This window comes from Ranitomeya imitator, chromosome 3, assembly GCF_032444005.1.
Source record: "Ranitomeya imitator isolate aRanImi1 chromosome 3, aRanImi1.pri, whole genome shotgun sequence".
Taxonomy (NCBI): domain Eukaryota; kingdom Metazoa; phylum Chordata; class Amphibia; order Anura; family Dendrobatidae; genus Ranitomeya; species Ranitomeya imitator.
The window spans coordinates 87,678,588-87,696,751 of NC_091284.1; the positions used below are offsets into that span (position 1 = coordinate 87,678,588).

The window sequence follows — 18,164 nt, forward strand, 5'->3', positions numbered from 1 at the left end:
GAAGTTCTGAGACCATTTTTTTTTCTCTGCACTGTGTTTTGCCTTTTTTTTCCCCCTAGACATTTGGGTGGTTCAGGACACAGGTGTAGCGATGGACATTAAAGTTCTGTCTTCATGTGTGGATCAGCTCACGGCAAGAGTACAAAATATTCAAGACTTTGTGGTTCAGAATTCTATGTTAGAACCAAGAATTCCTATTCCTGATTTGTTTTTTGGAGATAGAAATTTAGTTCTGAGTTTCAAAAATAATTGTAAACTATTTCTGGCTTTGAAACCTCGCTCCTCTGGTGACCCAGTTCAACAAGTTAGGATCATTATTTCTTTTTTACGTGGCGACCCTCAGGACTGGGCATTTTCTCTTGCATCAGGAGATCCTGCATTAAGTAATATCGATGCGTTTTTCCTGGCGCTCGGATTGCTGTACGATGAACCTAATTCAGTGGATCAGGCAGAGAAAAATTTGCTGGCTCTGTGTCAGGGTCAGGATGAGATAGAGGTATATTGTCAGAAATTTAGAAAGTGGTCCGTACTCACTCAATGGAATGAAGGTGCGCTCGCGGCTATTTTCAGAAAGGGTCTCTCTGAAGCCCTTAAGGATCTCATGGTGGGATTTCCTATGCCTGCTGGTCTGAATGAGTCTATGTCTTTGGCCATTCAGATCAGTCGACGCTTGCGTGAGCGTAAATCTGTGCACCATTTGGCGGTATTATCTGAGCATAAACCTGAGCCTATGCAGTGCGATAGGACTTTGACCAGAGTTGAACGGCAAGAACACAGACGTCTGAATGGGCTGTGTTTCTACTGTGGTGATTCCACTCATGCTATCTCTGATTGTCCTAAGCGCACTAAGCGGTTCGCTAGGTCTGCCACCATTGGTACGGTACAGTCAAAATTTCTTTTGTCCGTTACCTTGATATGCTCTTTGTCATCTTATTCTGTCATGGCATTTGTGGATTCAGGCGCTGCCCTGAATTTGATGGACTTGGAGTATGCTAGGCGTTGTGGGTTTTTCTTGGAGCCCTTGCAGTGTCCTATTCCATTGAGAGGAATTGATGCTACGCCTTTGGCCAAGAATAAGCCTCAGTACTGGACCCAGCTGACCATGTGCATGGCTCCTGCACATCAGGAGGTTATTCGCTTTCTGGTGTTGCATAATCTGCATGATGTGGTCGTGTTGGGGTTGCCATGGCTACAAGTCCATAATCCAGTATTAGATTGGAAATCCATGTCTGTGTCCAGCTGGGGTTGTCAGGGGGTACATGGTGATGTCCCATTTCTGTCTATTTCGTCATGCACCCCTTCTGAGGTTCCAGAGTTCTTGTCTGATTACCGGGATTGTATTTGATGAGCCCAAGTCCGATACCCTACCTCCGCATAGGGATTGTGATTGTGCTATCGATTTGATTCCTGGTAGTAAATTCCCAAAAGGTCGACTGTTTAATTTATCTGTGCCTGAGCACGCCGCTATGCGGAGTTATGTGAAGGAGTCCTTGGAGAAGGGGCATATTCGCCCGTCATCGTCGCCATTAGGAGCAGGGTTCTTTTTTGTGGCCAAGAAGGATGGTTCGCTGAGACCTTGTATAGATTACCGCCTTCTAAATAAGATCACGGTTAAATTTCAGTACCCCTTGCCGTTGTTATCTGATTTGTTTGCTCGGATTAAGGGGGCTAGTTGGTTCACCAAGATAGATCTTCGTGGTGCGTATAATCTTGTGCGTATTAAGCGAGGCGATGAATGGAAAACTGCATTTAATACGCCCGAGGGCCATTTTGAGTATCTAGTAATGCCATTCGGACTTGCCAATGCTCCATCAGTGTTTCAGTCCTTTATGCATGACATCTTCCGAGAGTACCTGGATAAATTCCTGATTGTGTACTTGGATGACATTTTGATCTTCTCGGATGATTGGGAGTCTCATGTGAAGCAGGTCAGAACGGTGTTTCAGGTCCTGCGTGCTAATTCTTTGTTTGTGAAGGGATCAAAGTGTCTCTTTGGTGTTCATAAGGTTTCATTTTTGGGGTTCATCTTTTCCCCTTCCACTATCGAGATGGATCCTGTTAAGGTCCAAGCCATCCATGATTGGACTCAGCCGACATCTCTGAAAAGTCTGCAAAAGTTCCTGGGCTTTGCCAATTTTTATCGTCGCTTCATCTGCAATTTTTCTAGCATTGCTAAACCATTGACCGATTTGACCAAGAAGGGTGCTGATGTGGTCAATTGGTCTTCTGCTGCTGTGGAAGCTTTTCAGGAGTTGAGGCGTCGTTTTTCTTCTGCCCCTGTGTTGTGTCAACCAGATGTTTTGCTTCCATTCCAGGTCGAGGTTGATGCTTCTGAGATTGGAGCAGGGGCTGTTTTGTCTCAGAGAAGTTCTGATTGCTCGGTGATGAAACCATGCGCCTTCTTTTCCAGGAAGTTTTCGCCTGCTGAGCGAAATTATGATGTTGGCAATCGAGAGTTGCTGGCCATGAAGTGGGCATTCGAGGAGTGGCATCATTGGCTTGAAGGAGCTAAGCATCGCGTGGTGGTCTTGATTGATCATAAGAACTTGACTTATCTCGAGTCTGCCAAGCGGTTGAATCCTAGACAGGCTCGTTGGTCGCTGTTTTTTGCCCGTTTTGACTTTGTGATTTCGTACCTTCCGAGCTCTAAAAATGTGAAGGCGGATGCTCTGTCTAGGAGTTTTGTGCCCGACTCTCCGGGTTTATCTGAGCCGGCGGGTATTCTCAAAGAGGGAGTAATTGTGTCTGCCATCTTCCCTGATTTGCGGCGGGTGCTGCAAAAATTTCAGGCTAATAAACCTGATCGTTGCCCAGCGGAGAAACTGTTTGTCCCTGATAGGTGGACGAATAAAGTTATCTCCGAGGTTCATTGTTCGGTGTTGGCTGGTCATCCTGGAATCTTTGGTACCAGAGAGTTAGTGGCTAGATCCTTTTGGTGGCCATCTCTGTCGCGGGATGTGCGTTCTTTTGTGCAGTCCTGTGGGATTTGTGCTCGGGCTAAGCCCTGCTGTTCTCGTGCCAGTGGGTTGCTTTTGCCCTTGCCGGTCCCGAAGAGGCCTTGGACACATATCTCTATGGATTTTATTTCAGATCTTCCCATCTCTCAAAAGATGTCAGTCATTTGGGTGGTCTGTGATCGCTTCTCTAAGATGGTCCATTTGGTACCCTTGTCTAAATTACCTTCCTCCTCTGATTTGGTGCCATTGTTCTTCCAGCATGTGGTTCGTTTACATGGCATTCCAGAGAATATCGTTTCTGACAGAGGTTCCCAGTTTGTTTCGAGGTTTTAGCGAGCCTTTTGTGCTAGGATGGGCATTGAATTGTCTTTTTCCTCGGCTTTCCATCCTCAGACTAATGGCCAGACCGAACGAACCAATCAGACCTTGGAAACATATCTGAGATGCTTTGTTTCTGCTGATCAGGATGACTGGGTGTCCTTTTTGCCTTTGGCTGAGTTCGCCCTTAATAATCGGGCCAGCTCGGCTACCTTGGTTTCTCCATTTTTTTGCAACTCTGGGTTCCATCCTCGTTTCTCTTCAGGGCAGGTTGAGTCTTCAGACTGTCCTGGTGTGGATACTGTGGTGGACAGGTTGCAGCAGATTTGGACTCATGTAGTGGACAATTTGACCTTGTCCCAGGAGAAGGCTCAACGTTTCGCTAATCGCAGACGCTGTGTGGGTCCCCGACTAAGTGTTGGGGATTTGGTTTGGTTATCTTCTCGTCATATTCCTATGAAGGTTTCCTCTCCTAAGTTTAAACCTCGTTTCATTGGTCCGTATAGGATTTCTGAGGTTCTTAATCCTGTGTCTTTTCGTCTGACCCTTCCAGATTCCATAGGTCATTGTTGCGGAGATACGTGGCACCTATGGTTCCATCTGTTGATCCTCCTGCCCCGGTTTTGGTGGAGGGGGAGTTGGAGTATATTGTGGAGAAGATTTTGGATTCTCGTGTTTCAAGACGGAAACTCCAGTATCTGGTTAAGTGGAAGGGTTATGCTCAGGAAGATAATTCCTGGGTCTTTGCCTCTGATGTCCATGCTCCCGATCTTGTTCGTGCCTTTCATATGGCTCATCCTGGTCGTCCTGGGGGCTCTGCTGAGGGTTCGGTGACCCCTCCTCAAGGGGGGGTACTGTTGTGAATTCTGTGGCAGAGCTCCCTCCTGTGGAGAGTGGTACTGCGGCTTCTGAGTTTCCTTCCTCAGGTGATGTGGTGAAGTCGTTAGGTGCTGCTCTATTTAACTCCACCTAGTGCTTTGATCCTGGCCTCCAGTCAATGTTCTAGTATTGGACCTGCTTCCTCCTGGATCGTTCCTGTGGCCTGCTGCTCTGCATAGCTAAGTTCCGCTTTTGCTATTTTGTTTGCTGTTTTTTCTGTCCAGCTTGCTTATTTGTTTTTTCTTGCTTGCTGGAAGCTCTGGGACGCAGAGGGTGTACCTCCGTGCCGTTAGTTCGGTACGGAGGGTTTTTTTTTTGCCCCCTTTGCGTGGTTTTTTGTAGGGTTTTGTGTTGACCGCAAAGTTACCTTTCCTATCCTCGCTCTGTTCAGAAAGTCGGGCCTCACTTTGCTAAATCTATTTCATCTCTACGTTTGTCTTTTCATCTTAACTCACAGTCATTATATGTGGGGGCTGCCTTTTCCTTTGGGGTATTTCTCTGAGGCAAGGTAGGCTTATTTTCTATCTTCAGGCTAGCTAGTTTCTCAGGCTGTGCCGAGTTGCATAGGGAGCGTTAGGCGCAATCCACGGCTGCCTCTAGTGTGGTTGGAGAGGATTAGGGATTGCGGTCAGCAGAGTTCCCACGTCTCAGAGCTCGTTCTATGTTTTTGGGTTATTGTCAGGTCACTGTATGTGCTTTGACTTCTATGTCCATTGTGGTACTGAATTACCTTATCATAACAGCCCTAACCCTAACCCTAGCCCTAACCTTAGCCCTAACCCTAGCCCTAACCCTAACCCTAGCCCTAGCCCTAATGGGAAAATGGAAATAAATAAATTTTTTTAATTTTTCCCTAACTAAAGGGGGGTTTGATTTACTTTTATAGCGGGTTTTTTTGCGGATTTTTATGATTGGCCGCCGTCACACACTGAAAGACGCTTTTTATTGCAAAAAATATTTTTTGCGTTACCACATTTTGAGAGCTATAATTTTTCTATATTTTGGTCCACAGAGTCATGTGAGGTCTTGTTTTTTGCGGGACGAGTTGACGTTTTCATTGGTAACATCTTCGGGCACATGACATTTTTGATCGCTTTTTATTCCGATTTTTGTGAGGCAGAATGACCAAAAACCAGCTATTCATGAATTTCTTTTGGGGGAGGCGTTTATACCGTTCCGCGTTTGGTAAAATTGATAAAGGAGTTTTATTCTTCGGGTCAGTACGATTACAGCGACACCTCATTTATATCATTTTTTTATGTTTTGGCGCTTTTATACGATAAAAACTATTTTGTAGAAAAAATAATTATTTTTGCATCGCTTTATTCTCAGGACTATAACTTTTTTATTTTTTTGCTGATGATGCTGTATGGCGGCTCGTTTTTTGCGGGACAAGATGACGTTTTCAGCGGTACCATGGTTATTTATATCTGTCTTTTTGATCGTGTGTTATTACACTTTTTGTTCGGCGGTATGATAATAAAGTGTTGTTTTTTGCCTCGTTATTTTTTTTTTTCTTACGGTGTTTACTGAAGGGGTTAACTAGTGGGCCAGTTTTATAGGTTGGGTCGTTACGGACGCGGCGATACTAAATATGTGTACTTTTATTGTTTTTTTTTTTTTTATTTAAAGAAATGTATTTATGGGAATAATATTTTTTTTTTTTTCATTATTTTGGAATATTTTTTTTTTTTTTTTTTTTTACACATTTGAAACATTTTTTTTTTACTTTTTTACTTTGTCCCAGGGGGGGACATCACAGATCGGTGATCTGACAGTTTGCACAGCACTCTGTCAGATCACCGATCTGATAGCAGTACAGGCTGCTTCACAGTGCCTGCTCTGAGCAGGCTCTGTGAAGCCACCTCCCTCCCTGCAGGACCCGGATCTGCGGCCATCTTGGATCCGGGCCTGGAGCAGGGAGGGAGGGAGGTAAGACCCTCGCAGCAACGCGATCACATCGCGTTGCTGCGGGGGGCTCAGGGAAGCCCGCAGGGAGCCCCCTCCCTGCGCGGTGCTTCCCTGCACCGCCGGCACATCGCGATCATCTTTGATCGCGGTGTGCCAGGGGTTAATGTGCCGGGGGCGGTCCGTGACCGCTCCTGGCACATAGTGCCGGATGTCAGCTGCGATAGGCAGCTGACACCCGGCCGCGATCGGCCGCGCTCCCCCCGTGAGCGCCGCCGATCGCGCTGGACGTACTATCCCGTCCATGGTCATAGGGGCCCACCCCACATGGACGGGATAGTACGTCCGATGTCAGAAAGGGGTCAGAAAGGGGTTAATAAGAAAAGCCATCCCACCAGCTTCAAGGTGTTCCACAATCGGCATGGTCCTGCTCTGCCCTTATTCACATGGGATTTGGATGTTTTGCCCCCAGCAGTTCGCCCCGGGTACATTTCGCCTCCGCACATTTCATCCCCAGTATTTGGCCCCCAGGATGTTTTGCCCCCGTACATTTCACCCCCACACATTTCGCCCTCAGCAGTTCGCCCCCGGAGGTCTTTTTCTGCTCATCTTTGCCTGATCTTCTCCTGGCTGTGTGGGCTGTCGATCGATTGCCATGCTGGATCCGGAGGCCACCACGAGTCCTCTCCTTCTGCCTGATCTCATCGCAGCACTGCGCATGTGCAGCAGTGTCTTGGTGACAGGAAAGGCATCCTGCCCCCTGGATTGACTGATGAATGGGGCAGAAGTGACGTCATGTCAGTGAGCGGCCAGGAGACATTCGGCCTCACTGCCACGGCATTCACCATGCTTCATGGATCAGTGATCCAGGCAAGGTGAAAAGACAGCCAGAAGCAGGAGAAGACGTCACGCGGAACCGCTAAACTGCACTCCGTAACCCAAGGAGCTGCAGCTGCAACAGTAAGTATGTCAGTTTTTTTGTGTTCTAGGGTGATAATACTCATTTAAGGCCAGCCAGAAGAGACACTGGGTGAGCTGCTGAAAAGGCAGCTACAGGAATCCCCAGCAATTGGGGTTCTGTATATTTTACCCCCAGGTATGTTCAGGTGGCGAACTGCTGGGGGTGAAATGGGCGAACTGCTGGGGGCAAAATGTGTGGGGGGTAAAATATGTGGGGTTGAAACATCCTGGGGGCCAAATGCTGGGGACGAAATGTGCGGGGACGAAATGTACCCGGGGCGAAAAATCCTATAACGATTCACATTGACATCACTTTGATATGCTAATACTAGCGGTTAGAAATATCCCGATTGTGATACACCTTGAAGCTGGTCGATTGGCTATTATGCTTTTTTTTTAATCATAAATGGTGTTTACTAAGTCCCCTATGTTATTTATATGCACTATTGCATCTTACCTACTTACAGCAGGGTATATGTTCATTTAATTTCCGTCTTGGATCTTGTCCTTTCAAAATGCTTAACCACCAATATCTTAATTGAGATTAATGTGGCCATATCCACGGCATTAAATAAGTATAATAAAAATGTAAAATAAATCTTGCTCACATAAAATACAAAAAGAACACAAAGAAATTAGCGTATTAATGTTCACGGGTGACAGCAATTTTTCCATCTGCTTCTTAGCAAGTGCAAAAACATTCTGACTAAATAGCAGTTCAATCACTATAATAGTGATAACTAATAGGGCTTTTTTGGCATTAACGTACTTTACAAGTGGTAACGCCAAAGAAAAAGATAGAAAATGCAGACACATAACCGCATGCTTCAATACAGAAAAGGAATTAATCACACTAAGAGCTGATGTCAGATCCGAAGTGGCTGAGTTACAGGGTAACAATAAAATCGACTGGCATATATTTCTGGGCATACTTATTAAACAAATGTGTAACTTCAAGCAATTAAAGCTTAACTTATTTTTAGTTTCCGTGACATTAATTCACTCAGAAGATTAATTGTTCTATTCTACAGTTGCAGTAAGGAGGATTGTCACTGAAAGACTGAAAAATAAATTAATTAAGTTGGCGAAAAAAAATTACAATATGAAAAAGATGGCATAGATAGATTATACGGAATAGCAATTGTCCACGTCCACCCCCTTCTTTCCCTGTATGACAAAGATTACATGGCCATACTATGAGCTCATTATATCAACATCAAACTGTATATGCTTATGTATAGTCTTAAGGAAAAAAGAAGATTCCACGTCTTAATGTACAGCACACACATTGCCGATCATGGCAGGAATAAAACTCCCTTCTGATTGTTCACCCGCTATTTACTGACCACTGCATCAATCAATAGTCTCCTTACTGCACGCTGGTCTTTAGTTGATACTTTTATGGATATGGACATTATGTAATAGGAGCTGTCCAAGCTTGGGCTTCAAGTCTGCACTCACTTTATGTGACTGCAAACTTGTGAGTCCTCACATAGTGCGCAGACTGCACACTGTCAAGATTCTCCAGTGCTCGGAGCTGGTGATCGTGTGTCCACATGTATGGGATTGGCGTACTTCCAGCCACATTCCGACTAGATGTGTCCAATATCGCTAAATTCACTTATATTGAGCAAGGCCATGCACATTTAGTTAACACGTGACTGCATGTACAGTTGTGTGAAAAAGTGTTTGCCCCCTTCTTGATTTCCTATTCTTTTGCATGTTTGTCACGCTTAAATGTTTCAGATCATGAAACAAATGTAAATATTACACAAAGATAACACAAGTAACCACAAAATGCAGTTTTTAAATGAAAGTCTTTGTTATTAAGGGAAATCAATGAAGAAATCACTTAAATAGGCCCTGCCTGAAAATGTGGAAACAAAAATTCCTCAAAAGCTACACATCATGCCACAATCCAGAGAAATTCTGGAACAAATGAGAAAAAGTAATTTATCTATCAGTCTGGAAAAGGTTATAAAGCCATTTCTCAAGCTTTGAGACTCCAGCGAACCACAGTGAGGGCCATTATCCATTAATGGCAAAAACATGGAACAGGGAACCTTCCCAGGAGTGGCTGGGCCAAACAATATTACCCCAAGAGCGCAGCAACGACTCATCCAAAAGTTCACAAAAGACCCCATAACAACATCTAAAGAACTGCAGGCCTCACTTGCCCCAGTTAAGGTCAGAGTTCAAGACTTCACTATCTGAAATAGACTGGGCAAAAATGGCTTGCATGGCAGAGTTCCAAGACAAAAACCACTACTGAGCAATGAGAACATAAAGGCTCATCTCAGTTTTGCCAGAAAACATCTTAATAATCCCCAAGACTTTTGGGAGAATACTCTGTGGAATGATGATACAAAAGTTGTACTTTTGGAAGGCATATGTCCCATTACATCTGGTGTAGAAGTAACACAGCATTTGAGAAAAGGAACATCATACCAACAGTAAAATATTGTGGTAGTAGTGTGATGGTCTGGGGCTGTTTTGCTGCTTCAGGACTTGGAAGACTTACTGTGGTAAGTAAAGCCATGAATTCTGCTGTCTACCAAAAAATCCTGACGGAGAATGTACGGCCATCTGTTTGTGACCTCAGGCTGAAACGCACTTGGGTTATACAGCAGGAAAATGATCCAAAACACACCAGCAAGTTGACCTCTGAATGGCTTAAGAAAATCAAAATTAAGACTTTGGACTGGCCTAGTCAAAGTCCTGACCTTAATCCGATTGAGATACTGTGGCATGACCTTAAAAAGGCGGCTCATGCACGGAAACCCTACAATGTGGTTGAATTACAACAATTCAGCAAAGATGAGTGGGCCGAAATTCCTCCAGAGAATTGTAAAAAACTCAATGCCGGTTATTGCAAACACTTGATTGCAGTTGTTGCTGCTAAGGGTGGCCCACCCAGTTATTAGGTTTAGGAGGCAATCACTTTTCACACAGGGTCCTGTAGGTTTGGATTTCTTTTTCTCTACATAATAAAGACCTTCATTTACAAACTGCATTTTGTATTTATTTGTGTTGTCTTTGTGTAATATTTAAATTTGGTGATATGAAACATTTAAGTGTGACAAACATGCAAAAGAATAGGTGCCAGAGAATCCTGAAATCATGCAGTGTGCGCACTGTGAGCATTCTCAAGTCTGCAGTAACATAAACTTAACCCCTTAATGACAGCCTATACGCCTTTTAACTGACCTTACATATAAGAGAATAGCCTCCCCATACAGGTGACAATCCAGCATCTGTCGGCTGTACACTATAGCTGACAATTTTCTGCATCAGTCACGATCAGTGTTTGCACCGTCCAAATCTGTTTAACCCCTTAGATGCTGCTGTAAATAGTGACTACATCATTATATATGGTTAACAGAGTGTGGGGGCTTCCTCTTTATCCAAATTGGTGCCCTCAGATCATGATTGTGTGGTCCTGATGTTTGCCGTGGCAATTCATGACCAAATAGCGGCCTTAGAGTCTGACGGCTGTAGTAATCTGTTCAGAAGTTAGAGGCATTTAGGTGGTAAAAATACACATTTTCATTTCTGTCATACCACTTTGCATTAATTCCTGTAAAGCACCTGAAGGGTTAATAAACTACCTGACAGCAGTTTTTGATATGTTAGAGGGTGCTGTTTTTAAAATGGTATCACTTTTGAGGGTTTCCCAATATATGAGACACCTAAAGTCACTTCAAACATGGATAAGTCCCTAAAAAATAAATTTAGTAAATTTCCTTGAAAAAATGAAAAATTGCTGCTACAATTTTAAACCTCCTAAAATGCTAAAAAAATAAAATAACATTTTACAAATGATGCTGATGTAAAGCAGACATGTGGGAAATGTTATTTATTAATGTTTTGCTGTGGTGTGACCACCTGGATTAAAGGGATAATCATTAAAATTTTGAAAAATGCTAGTTTTTTAACGTTTTTCTCAAATTTTTGATATTTTTTTTTTATAAATAAACACAAAACATATTGACCTAAATTTACCATTAACAAAGTATAATATGCCATGAAAAAACAGTCTGAAAATCACTGGGATTTGTTGAAGCGTTGCAGAGTTAATACCACATAAAGTGACACTGGTCAGATTTCAAAAACTAAGGGGTTAAACCTAGACAACCCCTTTAAAACACCCTTTTAAACGCTGTAAATAAAAATACTCACTATATCAATCCCCTGCTAGTCCTGTCTTGAAGCTCACCACGTCCTATGACAGTCTCTACACTTCCTTCTCAGTCTGTATAGATATATGACCACTGTGTCCAATCCCTGGCTATACCAATGGAGCTCAGGTCAGTGATCTACTGCAGAGATCACATGTCCACCGAATGGAACAGGAAGTGCCATTACTGGACCCGGGAAAACCGTAACGAGAGTGACTGGTTATTGGTAAAGTGAATGTTACTTTAATCCATCAGGACATGGACAACATTGTTCTCAGTAACACATATTGACACCCAGTAGGTGGATTTGCTTTAGGTGACATCACAGTACAGGAGCAGCGCTTTCACTAGCCCCTGCCATAGTATTCATAGCCCTCCCCTGATTAATATTTAGCAATATATTGACTGAACTAAACATTTACAATACATACACTAAAGTATAATGTGTATACGCACTTAGGGTGGAGCCACTGGTGGTAAATATTGTCTTCCTCTTCCCTAGTCGCATCGTTCCCCCCATGTCTCCTGGGTTATGCTCAGGCATATCAATAACCTGCAAGAAAGATAATACTTTGACAAAGTGTAAAACATTAGGTACATTTGTGGAAAGATCATACTTGGCAATAAGATTCAAAATGGCAGCTGGAAAAATGAACCATATCTGACTAATTGTGTGTGCCCCCCTATTACTACATGGCTGGGCAGATTGCCCACCCAAGAATTAATCAGATGAGTATTATGTGACTTTTAGTACAGGTCATGTAGATATTTGAACGCAATATACTGAAAATACCGTACTACCATTTATGAGAAATGAAACCACTAGAGCATCTACAGCCCAGGTTCTATAGGCATTTACCAGCGCTGTGTGATCACATGCATAATGGGAATCGTAGGGTCGGTGACTCTTATACAGATGTAACCCAGCTCTAGTTTGTAATTGCTGACTGATCAGTACGTTTATACTAATCTTAGCATGCATGTTTATATGGGAATCTTCCGACATTTCTAGAGGTAAAAATAATAACATTAGTTTTCTTTATCACAAGGCAATGTTCAAGAAAGATACTGATATGGGATAGCTTCTACGCTTGAATGCAGTAACCATTTAGGCCGGTTTCACATTCGCGTTTTGAGGAGCTACGGAGGGCTGCGGACTTCCTCTGTGAAGCCCCGCCCTCGGCCGCACCTCTGCCGCTAGCTCCACCTACTTCTGCATGCGGCCTGAATACCTATCTTTAACATTAGGTACGCAGGTCGTGCCGCTATATGTGGATGCTTCCGCATGCGTCGTTTTGACGATGCGGCGACCAGCGTAGGACGCAGCTTGTAGCAATTTTTTTTTCTCTGCATCGTCAAAACGACACATGCGGAAGCATCCACATACAGCCGCACGACCTACGTACCTAATGTTAAAGATAGGTACGCAGGCCGCATGCAGGCTGCATGCAGAAGTAGGCGGAGCTAGCGGCGGAGGTGCGGCAGAGGGCGGGGCTTCACTGAAGAAGTCCGCAGCTCCTCAAAACGCTAGTGTGAAACTAGCCTTATAGGGATTCGCTCAGGTATGCATTAGGCATTGTTCATGCAGGCAATGTTTTAGTCCAACAAGGGAAGGTTTATCAGCTCCTAAGGGATTTTAAACACAAAACAGCTGTGGGCATGTTGGAGTCTGACACTCCTTATTCATTAATAGATGCACGCCTCCTAATCAATCAGGAGAGTCAGACAAGTGGTGTGCGCCATACCAGAAATCTTACTTCAGTCTCTGACAAAAAGAAGATATTTGGTGTAAGGAACACCCCAGTTCATCACGAATAAGACTAGCCGTGGTTGTGACTCCCCCGCCGCACCCCTGTCCCAGCTATACCCATTTTAGCAGAGCTGAGTGAAAATGTCAAACCTGAAAAAAAATTGGGCAGATCAGAGTTGTGCAAAATATTTGCAACTTTTCAAACCACCAGACTTCTCTAGACACAAGAATTCTGGCAAAATTGCTTTGATGAATTGGGCCAAAATATGTCACTGTGTCTAGAAGTAAATCAGAGCCAAGGAACCTGAGAATTTCCCTCAGAGAAGCTAGAAAGAAAACGTCATCACTAAAGGATGACAAAAAGGCCTAAAGTTAAAGATGACATTTCCTTTGTATTTTAGGCAAAAAAATATATATATATTGTCATTTTTTTTTCATGATATTCTAACTCCACACACTCACACACGTTCATATATAAAACCAAACACTCATATACACACACAATGATATACACACTAATACACACCAGTGTCTACACTCATATACACACACAATGATATACACACTAATACAGACACGCCAGTGTCTACACTCATATACACACACTCATATACACACTCATAGATACACGCACAATGATATACACGCTATTACAAACCAGTGTGTATACACTCATATACACTGTTGTGAATTCTGTGGTCAAGCTCCCTCCTGTGGTCATGAGTGGTACTTCGGCTGGTTCTGTCTGAGCTTCCGCTGGTGGATGTGAGTGGGGCTGCGGCTTCTGAATTTCCTTCCTCAGGTGATGAGGTTAAGTCGTTAGGTGCTGCTCTATTTAACTCCACCTAGTTCTTTGTTCCTGGCCTCCAGTCAATGTTCCAGTATTGGTCTGGCTCTCTCCTGGATCGTTCTTGTGGCCTGTCTGCCCTGCATAAGCTAAGTTCTGCTTGTGTTACTTTTGTTTGCTATATTTTCTGTCCAGCTTGCTATATTGGTTTTTCTTGCTTGCTGGAAGCTCTGAGACGCAGAGGGAGCACCTCCGTACCGTTAGTCGGTGTGGAGGGTCTTTTTGCCCCTCTGCGTGGTTGTTTGTAGGTTTTTGTGTTGACCGCAAAGCTATCTTTCCTATCCTCGGTCTATTCAGTAAGTTGGGCCTCACTTTGCTAAATCTATTTAATCTCTGTGTTTGTATTTTCATCTTAACTCACAGTCATTATATGTGGGGGGCTGCCTTTTCCTTTGGGGAATTTCTCTGAGGCAAGGTAGGCTTATTTTTCTATCTTCAGGCTAGCTAGTTTCTCAGGCTGTGCCGAGTTGCATAGGGAGCGTTAGGCGCAATCCACGGCTACCTCTAGTGTGGATGATAGGATTAGGGATTGCGGTCAGCAGAGTTCCCACGTCTCAGAGCTCGTCCTATGTTAGTAACTATCAGGTCACTTTGTGTGCTCTTAACCACTAGGTCCATTGTGGTTCTGAATCACCTGTTCATAACAATACACACACTCAGATACACTCATAGATACACGCACAATGATATACACGCTATTACACACCAGTGTATACACTCACATACACACTCACTCTCACCTCCTCAATCAGATCACAGCTTCCAGTCTCATCCTCCTGAGCTCTAATCTCCTGTGACTTCTGCCCCGGCCGCTCCTGAGCAGACACTAGACTAGAGGGTACTCTGATTACTGCGACAGGAGGATGCAATGTCTGGCAGTGTCCTCCTGTCTGCAGCCGGGCATCTCCCCCCACAGCGAGGGAAGGTAACAACAGGCAGGGATTACGGCAGTGTGGCAGCACTGGGGGTTGTGTTGCTGCCAATGTCGTGGGGAACATTTCACAGGGTGAGGAAAGAATGGATTCAATGGAATATCAACAAATTCTTGATGCAAACATAATACTGTCTGTAAAAAAGCTGATGTTAAAAAAAGGATGGCTTCTACAAATGGATAATGATCCTAAACACAAGTCAAAATCCACAATAGACTACCTCATTAGCCACAAGTTGAAGGTTTTACTACAATGGCCCTCACAGTCCCCTGAGCTGAACATCATTGAAAATCTGTAGCTAGACCTCAAAATAGCAGAGGATGCAAGACGACCAAGGAATCTCACAGAACTGGAAGAATTTTCCAAGAACAAATGGATGAAAATCCCTCAAGCAAGAACTGAAAGACTTTTGTCTGCTTACAATAAGCGATTACAACCTGTGATACTTTCAAAAGGGGGTTCTGATAGGTACTAAACATGCAGGGTGTCTAAACTTTTGCATTGGCCTATTTTCCACTTGGTAATTTTTAAAATGTAAAAGATGAAAATACATTTTAGAGGCCTAAAATACAAAGGAAATGTGTCATCTTTAACTTTAGGCCTTTTAGAGATCATCTTCAACTTGCTTGAGGCCATGTTCACATGTTGCGGTTTTTACCACGGATCCACAGCGTTTTTGACGCTGCGGATCTGCAGCAGTTTTCCATGCGGTCTACAGTACCATCTAAACCTATGGAAAACCAAATCCGCTGTGCACATGCTGCGGAAAAAACGAAAGGGAAGCGCAGCATTGTTTTTTCCGCAGCATGTCAATTCTTTGTGCGGAACTGCAGCGTTTCTGCACCCATTGACTTGCATTGAGTCATGCACTTCCGCAGCAAAACCTCAGATGTAAAAAAGATCTGCGGTTCAGCTGAAGAGGAAACTCTGCAGTTCGGGAGGGGGGGAAGTGTGTGGGCGGAGACTGCATGCGTGTGTGTGTGCGGGGTCTGCAAGCTCTCCGTGCCGAGTTTGCGGCCTGTCCGGGTGGTCTGCGGCCTGTCCGGGTGGTCTGCGGCCTGTCCGGGTGGTCTGCGGCCTGTCCGTGCCGGGTCTGCGGGCTGTCCGGGTGGTCTGTGGCCTGTCCGGGTGGTCTGCGGCCTGTCTGGGTGGTCTGCGGGCTGTCCGGGTGGTCTGCCGCCTGTCCGGGTGGTCTGCGTGCTGTCCGGGTGTGTGTGGCACTGTGTGTGTGTGTGTGTGTGTGTGTGTGTGTGTGTGTGTGTGTGTGTGTGCCATCAAACATTAAAAAAAAAAAAAAAAAGAGGCAGCATACCAAAATAGTTGTGGTGGAGAATGAAGAAAAATCAGTGGTTTATTTCCCTTATCTGTAACTTTTTACCACAATTAGTTTTGAATGCTGCTTCTTTTTAATTATTATTTAGATAGGTACAGTAGATGGATATTTTGCTCCAAATTCATCATTAGCTGATTTTTTTTAAAGTCACTTTTGTTTTTGCACGAAATTCTTGAAAATGGCGCATGAAGTTTGGGCAAAATCAAAAATTCTCTTTTTTTGGCCTTTGACCAGTTTTGCCACATTTTTGCAAAGAATGTCACAACGTTAGTAAAATGCAGCACAAATTGCACCAAATCACTAGAGCTAAAAACAAAACACTCTGGAGAAAACATGAGTACATTTGTGCCAAATTTAGGGACTTTTTAAAAACTCGCATTTGATTAGTTACTCTAAAACATCAGGAAAAGCCAAATTAACCTAAAAGTCACAAATTTAGAGGTATTCAAACCCCAAAACAATAGTGAAAATAAAATGGGCCCTTTGTATCCTAATAACTTGTCATTTGGGCAGGTGTACATGGTTGTGGAATCTCTCGTGTGAGAGAGTTGGGTTGATTGTACAAATCACACTCTGACCAAACCCTGATCAGAGTGTCATCACAGTGCGATCCGATTCTCTTGAAATGAGAAGATTGAGTAAAAAATGTCTCCATCTTCTCCGTTGCGTGAGTGCATGGAAATAGGACAGCACTCTGATGCCATATGAGTGCAGTTTGAGGTTTCCCACGCACTCACTGACTTGAATGGCTAGGCATGGAGCAATTTTTTTTTTCCTTGGACAGACTTCATCCAAGGCAAAAAAAAAACAGACGTGCACGGCCCCCAAGTGTTTTGTAGGATCACACTCGGACAGAAAATACGGCCATGTGCATGAGCCTTTTACCTGTAGAATTTCATGAATTTATATTCAGATTAAACTCATCATATTTATGGCTTTATCTTCATGGAGTTATGAATCCATAACACTGGAATGTACCGTATTTCTCTCACATATATACTCATTTCCAGTCATTTGCACAAGTGATGCATACAAATAACTGTAGAGGCGACAGGCTCATGTAGTGCATGTTTGACAAACATATTTGCAGTTCTCCCTTTGGAGCAGATCCCCGGCACTGTCCCACCCATGTCACATCTAAGATGCCAGGAGGGGCCTCATAAATGACGGTGACTGTATCTTCATAATCCATGTTTGGTAGCAATGCTGGCTTTATGGATCATGTATTAATTCAATTTCCCTGTGATGGGGGAGACTCACACCGGATGGGATTTATGACTTCCATGAACAAAAATGATATGATCATTCATCAATCTGACGGCTGAGATTCCACCCCCCAATGTCAGGTCTGCACTTTTAGAATATAAATGTAGTTTGTCGCACTCATCCTTATTGTACTCATTAATATGCAAAAAAAAAAAAAATGGATATCTAATGAACATATATTTCCACTGGTGGTTCCGCAAAATTACCAAGGCGAGTACAGCATGGGACGCTGCGTGCTTAATCAACACAAGATGACATCAATTAGAATGACTGATTAAAAAATGTGGTGTTTGAAATCAAAATCTTAATGCAATATTGTACAATATCGTATTGAAAGCACAATAGCCAATGTGCGTTTTCACCAATGTACATAGATTAGTACACATAAGAAGGAAGGAAGCATTTTCTGAACAGACTGTATCATGCTGAATCCTTACAGGTGTACTTTACACACTGTTAGGACTCTACTCTGGTTGCTGTTTTTTTGTCTACTCATATAGAATTTGCAGACTTGTGTTCATGTCTCTTCCTGCTTCTCAAAATGTTCCATTGTTTTATTGAGACAAGCATGAAGAGAAGCTAGTCAGCCGTAGCACTGCAAGTATCCGAATTTCATACGGAAATCCTAACAGTGTGTATGTTACACGCATACGATAATACTAACAGTGTGTATGTTACACGCATACGGAAATCCTAACAGTGTGTATGTTACACGCATACGGAAATCCTAAGTGTGTATGTTACACGCATACGGAAATCCTAACCGTGTGTATGTTACACGCATACGGAAATCCTAACAGTGTGTATGTTACACGCATACGGAAATCCTAACAGTG

General features: G+C 43.5%; 1 protein-coding gene across 3 annotated transcripts in view; it reads right to left on the reverse strand.

Annotated features, from left to right (window-relative positions):
* Positions 1–18,164, reverse strand: part of CTPS2 (CTP synthase 2) — a 307,360-nt gene that overhangs the window by 115,630 nt on the left and 173,566 nt on the right. For all 3 annotated transcript variants that reach the window (XR_011319771.1, XM_069761061.1, XM_069761060.1), the window contains one exon: positions 11,657–11,753. Coding sequence is in view for 2 of the 3 variants with exons in the window: in XM_069761061.1 (XP_069617162.1) it covers positions 11,657–11,753 (97 nt within the window). In the remaining variant the exon portion in view is untranslated. The remainder of the gene's footprint in view (positions 1–11,656; positions 11,754–18,164) is intronic.